At 41.3% G+C, this 13,180-nt stretch overlaps 1 protein-coding gene across 3 annotated transcripts in view; it reads left to right on the forward strand.

Moving 5' to 3' along the window:
• The window catches only part of Txndc16 (thioredoxin domain containing 16), an 80,261-nt gene that overhangs the window by 16,046 nt on the left and 51,035 nt on the right, over window positions 1-13,180 (forward strand). For all 3 annotated transcript variants that reach the window (XM_059273782.1, XM_059273781.1, XM_059273780.1), the window contains one exon: window positions 11,237-11,358. In XM_059273782.1, the coding sequence (XP_059129765.1) occupies window positions 11,237-11,358 (122 nt within the window). The remainder of the gene's footprint in view (window positions 1-11,236; window positions 11,359-13,180) is intronic.

The following is a 13,180-nucleotide window of genomic DNA, read 5'->3' on the forward strand; positions in this document are numbered from 1 at the left end:
TATGGGCTAAAACCATTAGTCTGAAATATCCAGTGCTCAGCAAGCAGCCTTTTCCTTTGTCATACACTTTGTGTTTGCGCAATGATCATCATAGAATTGAAATATTGCTTAATATTTTCTGACCGGCCTTCTGTTGTGTTTTAAACTTGATTTCTAGGCCATTTCTCTTATGTAAAGGAAGCAGAATTCCAGAATTTCTTTTGAAATTCGCCACTGTGGTCTTCTAAAGATTGTGTGGTCAAATTTATCTTGTTTTTTGACTTTGGGCTTTAAGTTGAACAGTGGTCTTCCTTATGCCATTGTTACAAAGAAATTCAGCCATTTTGAGGTTTTCAGTTGATACACTGTTTAAAGCTATAAGAAATTAAACTCACAGTGTAGAGAGTTTCCATATCTTTCTTCTCCGCACATGGTTTTCCTAATAACAACTTGCTGTAAATGTGACACTGTTATATTTAGTGAACCAATATTAACTAAATAAACATAGATATTCACTCTGTGCTGTGTGCAAATGTTTAGACAATTGCAGTGTTCTGCACAATAGTTTCATTGCTCCAAAATTCTGTTCCCCTTCGTAACTGATACTTTTATTGTTCCTGTGACTTTTCCCTCTGTACAGTATCACATGATGAACCACACAGCATGCAGCTTTTACATACTGGCTTCTTTTACTTATGCAATATATAAGACTACATGTCCTCATGGTTTGATGGTTCATTCCTTTTTATAACTGAATAGTATTCTTTGGTATGGATGTTCGCCTGTTCACTCATTCACCTGCTGAGCATACTAGTTCCTTCTGAGTTTTGGTAACTATGAATAAGGCTGCTATAAACATCGATGTATAGATTTTTGGTATAGATATGTGTTCCCCCCTTTGTTTATAAATACATAAGAGTAAGACTTGGGGATTGCAGTGTTAAATTTGTATGAAACAGCCAAACTGCCATCCCAGGTTTTGTAATGAGAGAGTTCTGGTTTCTCTGTGTCCTTATTATGTGTAGTGACATCTCATTGTGAACATTTTTTTTATTAAAAGATTTTTCTATTCATTTTACATACCAACCACAGATTCCCCTCTCCTCCCTCCTCTTGCCCCCAGCCTTTTCCCCAAACTCACCCCCCATTCCCATCTCCTCTAAGGCAAGGTCTCCCATGGGGAGTCCGCAGAGCCTGGTACATTGAGTTGAGGCAAGTCCAAGCCCCTCCTCCCTGCACCAAGGCTATGCAAGGTGTCCCACCCTAGGTTCTAGGCTCCAAAAAGCCGGCTCATGCACTAGGGATGGGTTCCGATCCCACTGCCTGGGGGCCCCCTAAACAGTTTAAGCTAAACAGCTGTCTCGCCTGTCCAGAGGGCCTAGTCCAGTACCATGGGGGCTCCTCAGCTATTGGTCCACAGTTCATACATTTCCACTAGTTTGGCTCTTTACTTTTTCCCATCATGGTCTTGATGTCCCTTGCTCATAGAATCCTTCCTCTCTCTCATTGATTGGACTCCTGGAGCTCAGCCTGGCACCTGGCCGTGGATCTCTGCATCTGCTTCCATCAGTCACTGAATGAGGGCTCTTATGACAGTTAGGGTATTCAGCCATCTAATCACCAGAGTAGGCCAGTTCAGGCACCCTCTCGACTATTGCCAGTAGTCTATGGTGGGGTCATCCTTGTGGATTCCTGGGAACTTCCCTAGTACTCTGTTTCTCCCTAGTCCCATGATATCTTCATTTATCATGGTATCTCTCTCCTTGTTCTCCCACACTGTCCCTGTTCCAGCTCGAACCTCCCGTTCCCCTATGTTCTCATCCCCCATCCCTTGCCCTCCATTAACCCCCCTTACCCCTAGTTTGCTAATGAAGATCTCATCTATTTCTCCTTCGCTGGGTGATCCATGTGTCCTTCCTAGGGTCATGAACATCCTTTCAGATGCTGACTGGCTATCTGTTATTTGGTGTGCTGTCCAAATACTTGACCCACTTTTTAAATTGGGTTGTTATATGTTTAGATTGAGACATTTTATCAGATACATGTTTTGTTAGATACTTTCTTTCAGTTTGTGGCTTTTTCTCTGTTCTTTTAATAGTTTTTTTTTTCTTCCAAGCACATTTTTTTTTTGTTTTGTTTTTTTTTTTGAGACAGGGTTTCTCCGTGTTGTTTTGATGCCTGTCCTGTAGCTCGCTCTGTAGACCAGGCTGGTCTTGAACTCACAGAGATCCACCTGGCTCTGCCTCCCAAGTGCTGGGATTAAAGGTGTGCACCACTGCCTGGCATACAGATATTTTTTTAAGCAGTGGAGTTGAACCTAACAATATTTTTAATGGATTATACTTTTGATACTATATTTTAAAATGAGTTACCAATCCCAGGTCACCAACTTTTGGTTTCTTTGGAGACACAGGGTGTTATGCAGCCCAGGCTGGTCTCAGACTTACTATGTAGCCAAGGATGACCTTGAACTTCTGATCCTTTTGCCTCCACCTCTGTCAGCCTATACTGGGATTACAGGCAATCCACCACGTATGGACCGTATAAGAGTCAGTGTGTTCTACATTTTTGCATGTGGATGGTCAGTTTTCCAGCATCTTTTGTTAAAAAGATTATCCTTTCTTTATTGAATTGCCTTTGATCCTAGAGATCAGTAGATTGTGTTTGTGTGGGTGAGTTTCTTCTAGAATTGTTTCTATTTTCCATTTAAGAGTAAATATATTTTAAAATGATATGTTATAAACATATTTATAAATTATATATGTTATGAAGACATAGAAATATGAAATCTTAAATATTTTATGTTTGAGATTAAAATCTGTTTGGAATTTGCCATGGTGAATGGTATGAGGAATGTATGATCCAGGTGGCTACTTTGATGCCCCAGCACAACTGAAATAATGGAGTTTTGTTCAGGATTTGAGGTGTTGTGGTTTACATAAAACTCTGACATGTATGGAGCTCTATTTCTGAGCCATGCCTCACTTGTTTGTCTGTATGTCAGTACCACTGGTTCAATTTGTAGAGTTTCTAATATATATGAAAGGTTTATGCCTTTGCATATTTTTGTTTTCAGAAATGCATGCTTATTTTGTTTTCATATGCCATTTAAAATTAGCCGATGCAGTTTCTCCCCTTCCCCAACTCTATCTAAATTCTGCTGATGTTCAATTTATGTATCTTAGGGACAGCTGACATCTTAAGAGTGAATCCTCCTATCCTAGAATATGATGTTTTCCCATTTGTTAAAGTATTGTCTGTGTCCTCCAATAGTGGTGTTTTTGTTTGTTTTTAAAAGACATTTCTTCTTTGGAAGATTGCTTTTAGTTTCATAGCAAAAAGATGAGGAAAGCACAGAGATCTCTCCTTTATCCCCTTTCCCACCAGATTGGTGCATCACTTGTTAGCAGTAAGTCAGTCTGTAGTGACGTATTTCTTATTTATTTTATTTTTTTTTTTTTTTGTTTTTTTGAGACAGGGTTTCTCTGTGTAGCTTTGCGCCTTTCCTAGCACTCATTTTGAAGATCAGGCTGGCCTCGAACTCACAGAGATCTTCCTGCCTCTTCCTCCTGAGTGCTGAGATTAAAGGTGTGCACCACTACTGCCCGGCAACGTATTTCTTTTCTCTGGAGGTTTTGGGGATCTGACCCTTGGATAAGCTAGGCAAATGATCGATCCCTAAGTCACACCCCTGCCTGCTGACACATGATATTCACCCAAAGTCCACAAGTTACATTAGGATTCATTCTACATGTTGCGTATTCTGTGGGTTTGAACAAATGTGTCAAGAACTGAATCAATCGTTATAGACCACACAGCTTTCTCACTGGCCTGAAACATTTGTGCCCCACTCCAAGAGACCACTGATCTTTTGTGTCTTCATAGTTGTGCTCTTTGACCTTAAGGAGTTTATTCTACTTTTGTCCAAGTGGTGGTGGTGCACGCCTTGAATCCCAGCACTCGGGAGGGGAAGGCAGAGGCAAACAGATCTCTGTGAGTTCAAGGGTAGCCTGGTCTACAGAATGAGTTCCAGGACAGCTAGTACTACACAAAGAGAAACCCTGTCTTGAAAAAAAAAAAAAAGAAGAATTTACTTTATTTATATTTAATTTTTATGTATTTAATTTTTATTTTAAAAACTGAAAAATGTTAGAACATAGTTTGTTTTTAGCTTAAAAACAAACTGAAAAAATTAGGTTATACCCACTAATAAAGTAGTACAGTGTATTAATGATAGCAATAAACTATAGTTAGATTGAGCAGTAATATTCTTACTGTATGCATGAGTGTTACATAAGGATATTAACACACAGGTGGTCTTCATAATCCTGCCATTGTGGTCTTCATAATTCATAGCTGGACAGTTTCCTCCCACTGGCTTATGTCTTGTTCTTTTTTTCAGGATGCTTTTATTTGCTGTTTGATATACTTATTCATAAGATGTATATGTATATATCATGTATAAAATATGTGTATAACCACATTCTTCTAGCACCTTATTAGGATTTGATATATTCATAAGAGGTATATGTATAATTATATATATGAAATATATGTATAGTTACATTATTTTTCTCACCTAGCATTTTATTAAACTGAAAATAGGCAACCCAAAATTAACTGACCTTTTTAAGTTTACAAAATTTTTTTAGTGAAAAATAGATTTTTTTCATACAATTTATTCTGATCACAGTCTCTCCTGTTTCATCTCCCTCCATATCCTCCCCATCTCTCCACCCATCTAACCACATACCTCTTTCTCTCTTTCTGTAGAAAACAAACAAGGCAAATAAAAACTAAACAAATCAGAATGAAACAAAGCAAACACAAAGGAAAAAACAAGACAAAACAAAAAGCTTGAGAAGCACACACATGTGCAGAGACACAAGCACACGCAGAAAACCATAAAAACACAAAATCAGAAACTATAATACACACACAAAAGATCAGTGTGGAGATTTGAATAAGAATGGCCCCCATAGGCTCATGTATTTGAATGCTTAGTCACCGGGGATTAGGAGGTGTGGCCTTGTTGGAGGAAGTTTATCACTGGGGTGGGCTTTGAGGTTTCAAAAGCCCACCCCAGGCCAAAAGCCCACCCCAGGCCAGTCTTCCTCTTTGCCTGTGGACCAGGATGTAGCTCTCAGCTATTGCTCTGGCACCTGCCTGCATGCTGCCAAGCTCCCCAGCACGATAATAATGAACTAACCCTCTGGAACTGTAAGCAAGCCCCAATTTAATGCTTTCTTCACAAGAGTTGCTTTGATCATGGTGTTTCTTCACAGCAGTAGAACACAGACTAAAACAACCAGTAGGTTAAAAAAAAAAAAAAAAAAAAGGAGATGCCCAGACAAAGCTCATGAGACAAAAACATCTCCCCAAACACCACTGAGTTCCTTTTGAGTTGAGTTCCTTTTGAGTTGGCCATCTACTTGGGGCCTGCCTTTCAGTGTGGTTTGTATACCCAGTGAGAGACTGTGGAGAAAATTTTTCCTTTGCAAGCAGTTGCCAGTTGGAGATAGTTTCTAGGCTACTTCTCCTCTCAGTAGTGAGACCCCCCCATCTGACTTGAACTTGTGTAGACGCTGTTCACCCCGCCACTGTCTCTGTGAGTTCTTGTATGTGTCAGTCCTGTGGTGTCTAGAAGACCTTGTTTCCTTGGCGTCCTCCATCCCCACTAGCTTTGTCTACCTTCTCTTCCCCAGAATTCCCTTGGCCCTGAGGGGCGGGATTTGCTCGAGACATCCCATTTAGGACTGGGTGTTCCCAGGTCCTAATCTCTGGGCATTGTCCAGTTGTGTGTCTGTTCTCGTCTACTGCAGGTGGGAGCTTCTCTGATGATGGCTGAGCAAGACAGTGATCTATGGGTAGAGCAGAGTGTGGTTAGGAGTCATTTTATTGCTGTAGTCCTTTAGCAGAAGAATAGCATATGGTTTTCCTCTAGGTTCATGCCTGTCTAGTCTCAGGTACTCGACTCCCTGAGCAGTGTCAGGCCTGGGTTTCATCTCTTGGAGTGGGCCTTGCATCCAGTCAGGTAGTGGTTGGTTACTCCCACCCTTTGAGCCACTGTTGTACCATGTAGGCAGGTCACCAATGTAGGTGGCAGGGTTTATAGCCGGGTTGGTGTTCACCTTTCTCCTCCGCTAGTGCGCAAAACTGATCCGTGTGCATGCTACATTACAGTAATTTCAGCCAACTTGTCAGTTATTTTTGGTCAAGATGTTCTACTTAGCCTTATAATTAAGGATGGGAAATATTTGTAGATAATGCTTAGATTGTTTTCAAAACATTTGTCCATGAGCCAAAAGCTTGCTTTTGAGACTATTTGTATTTACTTGCATGAAAAATGTGTAAGCCATGCTGTTACTTTTTTTGCAAAGCATTTGAATTTGTTAGGTAGAATGGTTTGGTTGAGAGCAATGATCCACAGTTTTTCTTCAACGCTGCTCCTTTTGTCAATAGACTCTCAAAAGTTTTGATAAATGACTTCTTTTTTTTTTTTTTTGCAATATAAAGAAATGTGGTTCGGAAAGAATGAAGTTATAAAATCTGAGAATGAAATAAGTATAAATTTAGGATAATGTTCACATTAATTATTTGTAAATTAGATACTTATGGAGCACTATAGCCAATTATGTGGGCTTTTAAAATGATATTTAAAATGTCATTAAAACATTACTTGAAAATACACCAACTTGATGATGGAGGTTTTAATTGGATAGTTAGAATAAAAGGTTGCTTGTCTTGGATGTGAATTTGTCACAGTGCTGTTAATTGGTATTAATGTTAGATCTTCACACTGTGACCTGGGAGCATAATGTGGTATGTGAAATCTGTTAGGTGCTCAATCCATGGTGGCTTGGTGGTTGATGAATTTGGAAAGCTCACGCTTTTGCTGGATGTGGAAGGAGCAGAAATCTTTGTTTATGTGCCCATAATTGTTTTCGAAGGGGTAAGCTGGTAAGAGATTGCAGTGCTGGAGAAGGACTGGGCTTGTGTCTGGACTTTCAGTTCCTGTTTCACAGGTGGCTTCTTGTTTTCCACCTGTCACTTTCTGTATGAATCTGATAGTCACAGCCTGGTGGTCTAGATAATAGTAATTTCTTGGGAGTGTTGTGCTGTTCTGTCTGTACACCATCATTTGGAAAACTGAAGCAGAAGGAATTAGTTCAAGCCAGCCTGGATTACCGTATGTAGTGAAGGCCAAGCTATCTTGGACTACCTATTAAATCATATCTCAAAAACAAAACAAATGAAGCATGAATAAAGAGAACTCTGCACACATAAAAATAGTCATACCTTTTCTACTCCCTGTTCCTCTTGTGGGATATTTTGGATACTAAATTAGCCTATACTGTTTTACTGATACTTTGTTTAAAGAATTTGGATTCTGACAACTGTAATTTCTGAAAAAGGGATGATTGATCTACACTGTAACAAAAGGGAAAAGCAGACTCTTGGTTCCTTTGTTTTACTGACACCTGCTCAGTCCCGGTCATCTGTCTTAGGCTGCGTGGTGATTCTGATGGAAGAGTCTCGGGAGGAGCATTGCCAAAGGAAGGGAAGGCCTTTATGAGGCAGAAAGAACCCCCCAGTTTGAGCAGCCCAGCCATCTCACCATGTTACCAGAGCAAGAAATCCCAGAGAGACTTTCTCCTCAACCCATTCTGTAAGCAGTTTTCTTCTTTGGAACTAAAGTGAAGGAGTACAGACAGGCTTATGGGATGGACCCTGGAGCTCCCAGACAGAGCTCATATTCTGGAAACCAGCCTATTAAGGAATATAATAAAGCCAGGAAGCCACTGGGAAAAATCACAGAGACCATTAGATTATGAATGTCATTAGTTTTGGTTATTATTGTCTCATGGATAATGACTCCTTAATGAGCTTTGGGACATTAGGCAAAGTAACCTCTCTAAACCCTGAAGCCTGATCTTTAAAATGGGGTTAATGATAGTTCCATCTCAGATGTTTGCCATGAAAATTAAACAAGACAGAGTGAGTGTGTTACATAGAGTTCGTAGTCCAGACCCTGAAACCAGGGTCTGACTGACTGAAGCAGAAGGATTTGGAGTAGATACAGGAAATCTCAGTTTGACCTGAAGGGTCGCAGAACTGGACTGCAAGGTCGTACAGCCCAGAGTTGTGGTTAGAATCATGGCATGCTAAAGCGGGGAGGACTCTTGCTGTACACTGGATGCACTACCTGCGTTAGGGTGCTCGGCAACACTGTCACGTTACTGCCTTTGAAGCGTTCCTGTCCTGCCGCCACCTCTCCAAGTCATTCTCTACTGTCCCTGGCTCTTCTTATCACTTGCTCCTGATCCAGAATCTCAAGCAACTGATTTCAGGTCATTTAGCAAAGCCTTGTAGCAGGGAGGCTGGAAAAGCAAGTTTGTGATATTGTTGCCAGAAACTTAGGCTGTGTTCACACTGATTATAATTTCTAAGCTAAGGATTCCCATGGGATCCTTTTAAGCACACTGGATGATGCTCAGCTGGTTTTGAAGTATCTCAAGGGTATTTTTGGGGTGTTGGCCTAAAGGTGTAGATCTGGGTTGCCCCTGACCCCATTATTAGCTGTCATCCTTTTTCCACTTTGTAAGAGTGGTCAGTGATGGCTGGGTGTGGTGGGAAGTGCTTGTTATCTAAGCACCTGAGATTGAGGAAGGAGGAGTCCCTGCAGATTTGAATCCAGCCTGGGCTAAGTAGCAAGACCCTTTCTGTAGTGGGTAGTTGTTCCAGCTTTGGCCTTGAAACATTGCCCCTAGAGTGATGGCCAGTAATTGCCACACCTGCCTGTGACTTGCCCCTGGGACTGACCTGCCCCTGGGGCGTGGCCAAGACCCCCTTAAGACTCAAGGTGCATACTTGCTTGCTCTCTTCTGGATACCTCATGGTCCTGGAATCTGGATGGGAGACCAAGCTGGAGTTCTCTGCTGGATGATACCTCATCTCTCCCGGATCCTGTAACCCATCCCTATTGGCTGTAGTTATCCCAGAAGTAAACCTCTCTTGATTACCAGATAAATTACGTGGAATTGCCTCATTAAATACAGCAATCTTGATTACCAGATAAATTACGTAGAATTGCCTCATTAAATACAGCAATACCTTTCTCCCCTGGTTCCCAAAAGGGTGGGTGATAAACATCGGAATGTCAGCCTGTTATTGTCACAAGACCTGGGTTTGAATCTCAGCTCTAGCAGCAGCGGTAAATGCTGTGGAGCCCGCCCACTTCCTGTGTAGAGCAGCAGTGCCCCAGCACCATTGGTGGGGATGTAAGGGAAGCATGCAGAGTACCCAGCACAGTGAGCATGCTCAGAAAGCAGAGCAAGAGGCTGCCCTGGGGACTCCAGCTCGTTTTCCTAGTTCATAAATCTTTAATAAGTTGTTAAATATTCAAGCTAACATCATGTGGAATAGCACTTTCGGAATGACTACCAAGTCAACATAGTCTTGTGACACAAGGCATTACTTGCCCTTTTCCGCAGCATTTTCTCATAAACAGGTTCCCAGAGGCCATATGACATACAGTACCACAACACAGTGGATGTAGATGCAGATTGGTTTCATATGAAAGAGATTTGCAAAAATGTAAAACTATGACACTGTTTTTATTAGTTTTTCTTTTGTTCTGGAAGTTTTTTTTTTAAATGAAAAAGTTATGATAATATGCAGCAGTGTCCCTATTTTCTAAAATGAAGTATTTTTAAATTCCCCCTTTCCATTTGGAACTATTAACAAGATAACATATGTAAACAAATTGGACATCAGTAATGGTTAAGCTTATAAAAGGGTCTCAATCCCAAAAGGTTGGAGAATTTCTGTTTACGGGAAAGTGTTTTCCCGTGAGAGAAAGCTGTATTTGAATAACTTATTGCAAGTATTTAAATGGTCCTTTACTTACTTAAGTATGTGAGCCTGGAAAAACTTTCCAAAATCTTTAATTAACTTAATAAAAATATGGTATGCATGTAGAGAATAAATGAAAAGAAAAACTTTGTTCATGGGCACAACTTATTTAGAAATAGACAATAAAATAAAGGAATCATTTTGGTGAAGAAATAGAATTTGTTAGTAGACTGGACATGTTGACTCATGCTTGAATCCCAGTATTTGGGAGGCAGAGGCAGAAGGATTGCTGTAAACTGAAGGCCCTCTTGGGCTTCATAGTAAAGTAGGTCCGACCAGCCTGAACTACAGAATGAGAGACTGTCTTCATAAAACAAAGAAATACTCTCAATTATGGTGAAGTAGGAAGGTCACCGTTCTAGACACAATAGTATCTGCTTTGTGTCCTGCTCCTGGAGCCTTAATTCAGTAAATGTTTTTATGAGTAGACACTACAGTATTATTTTCTCTCTTTGTTCCTCTGTGGCCCAGGCTGACTCACAATCCTCTTGCCACCACTGGGGTTACAGATAGGTGTGTCATGCCCGGCTCTCTCCTGTGAGTGGTTTGATTTTCCTTTTCTCAAAAATGAAGCCTGTCCTGCTGTTTTCTTTGGTTATCTCAATAAAAGTCTGATTACCTGCTATGCACTATACGCTATTTTTATACTTCTTGTGATACACTGATAACGTATCACGGTCCTTGCCTTAAGGAGGTAATGTTTAGTGGGAGTGAGGAATTAACAAGGAAATGAAATAAAGTGTAGTTCTAGGTAATTGCAAATTATAGCATGTGCCACGAAGGAAGAAGGGAGTAAGAAGGAAAAGCCGCAGACCTGTTGACACAGGAGCAGCGGGAAGTCTTCTCTGAGGTGATGTTTAAAGGACCAGATGTGCCAGATGGCGCAAAGGCATAGCTCCCACTCTTGAGATGCGCCTGGAGTGTGTCAGACTGAGCACAGGGAGACGCGATAAAGTTGGGAAGGTAGATAATGCCTAGGTCATGAAAGGCTTAGGGACCCTGGAAAGAAACCCACAGCTGTGACATATGGATGGCTTGCCGTATCCAAGCCTGAGAGACCTGTAAGATTGGATTAGACTAGGATGTGAATGAATGCAGCTTAAGTCTGCGGAGGTGACGGTGATGGAGAATGAGTGCTGTTTCTCACAGGTGTCCTCCTGCGTGACCCAGAGACCAGTTTTACTCCAGTGCTGGTAGAATGATTGTGCTTTCATTACTCACAATTTGTTCAAAGAAGTTACACTTAAAAAAAAAAAAGTTAGGTTTTTTTTAATAGAGTTTTTACATATGTAGTTAAATCCATGACAGATTTTTCACTAGTTTTCATCTGTGTTTATTTCAGTGCTCTGCTTTTTAATGAAGTGAAATATGTAACCATCCTGGAAGACCTTCACAGCATAGAAAATTCTCTGAAAGGAAAAGCAAATATGATATTCGCATACGTGGAAGCCATCGGAACACCAGGTACCTGGAGCTCGCTTGGTCTTTGCTGTGCCTGGACTTGTGTGACTATGCTGAAGTGCTGCAGGCGGTAGACAGCTTAGTGCAGTGTTTGGGTAAAGCTCCTCTGCTGCTGTACCTTGGTAAGGAGCAGCAGGGTGGAGCCCTGCTCCAGAACCCAGGGGTCCAGGTTGGCCTCCCCGCTCCCCAGCTGCTGAGAGTGTGACATGGACCAGTTATTTAACCTCCATTTTCGAGTCTCTAGATGGGGGACATTTTTGTGGAGAGCCGAGGAAGCCTGGAGTGAATGTGGAAAGAGCAGATGAAGTAATAAGTGAGTGTGTATAGCATGACGTGGGCAGGGCCATGTCAAAGACCCTGTGTCTCAGGCCCATAGGAGTGCTGACGCCTCCCTCTAGTGATACTCAGAGGAAAATGGCAAAGCCTGCCTGTGGTCCAAGTGTGAGTGTTTACCAGACTGAACAGGGTGTGCAAAAGCTAGCTCCAATAGCTTCCTCCTCCCAGATGACTGCAACCTGACACTGCTCCTCTACTGAGACGACAGCTGACCCCCCTGAGACAGGCTGACCCCCCTGAGACAGGCTGACCCCCTTGAGACAGGCTGACCCCCCCCCCCCAAACCTTCTTGTTTTGAGAGTAGGTGCATTCCATCAGAGTGAACCCAACCCACCTGATCCTAGGCTCTGTGTGTGTGTGTGTGTGTGTGTGTGTGTGTGTGTGTGTGTCTGTCTGTCTGTCTGTCTGTCTGTCTGTCCTTTCTTCATTCCCTCATTGTACCAGTCAGGTCTCCAGGATCAAGCCATGCCGATCATGGCAGAAAATAATTATGCCTACCTCTTAGTGTCATTTGTGAGGCTCAAATGATTGTTTTTCAGGGCACAGGATTGAACCCAGAATAGGATGAAATGAATCTGAATAAATAAAATGCTTTCTGGAATATTTAGTAGTAGTATAAGAATGTTTATTATTGCCAGTTTTATTCCCTTTACTGTCTTCATGGCTATTATAGATTCTAATATTTTATAAATACTATTGACTCTGCCAAACAGATATGAATATTTTATAGTTTTTCTTAATTTAAAAAACACATTTTTGACAGACCCACATAAACATTAGTACCTAATTATCTTGTAAAGAAGTTTATAAACATTTTATGAGCAGATTACAGTTATATTTTCTGAACTGTTAGATGTAAATGGTAGTAACTTATCCACGTTCATGTTTGCAGGGGCCTCTCTGACCACCATGTACAGCAGAGTAACTCACCATATGAGGCAAGAGGATAGTTCGGTTCACCATGACCAAGTAGCCAGTGTTAGTTCAAACTTCAAGAGTCTGACCACAAGTAGTTTATTTTAGGCCTATTTAAGCACAGGACAGTCTGGTGAAACATTTCCTGATGGTAGTCAACTCAGTCCATGTATACAAGAAAACTTAAGACATGACTCCACGTACTCTTTGTAAAGTTTATGTGACATCTTCCATAACGAAAGGGTCTATGGATTGACAAGTTCACAATAAAGATCTGGGCCAGGATCTGGTGTGGTCTTAGCCATACAGATAGTGTAAAGGTCACCATGCTATTTACCATGTCTGCTTTCAGTCTTGTGGGTGGAGAACACATTCTACATCTCTCCCTTTGAAGAGACAGCCCTGTATGTTTAACATTGCTGGTTCCCTAGTGCTTATCTGTGAGCACAAGGACCTCTTACCTCCACAAATGTTAAGTACCTTTTTTGTTCATTCATTGTGTGTATGTGTGTGTTTCTGTATTTGTATGTTGGTGCGCATGTAGAGTCCAGAGGTTAATACCAATGTTCTCTTT

The sequence above is a fragment of the Peromyscus eremicus genome, chromosome 9 (assembly GCF_949786415.1).
Source record: "Peromyscus eremicus chromosome 9, PerEre_H2_v1, whole genome shotgun sequence".
Classification (NCBI taxonomy): domain Eukaryota; kingdom Metazoa; phylum Chordata; class Mammalia; order Rodentia; family Cricetidae; genus Peromyscus; species Peromyscus eremicus.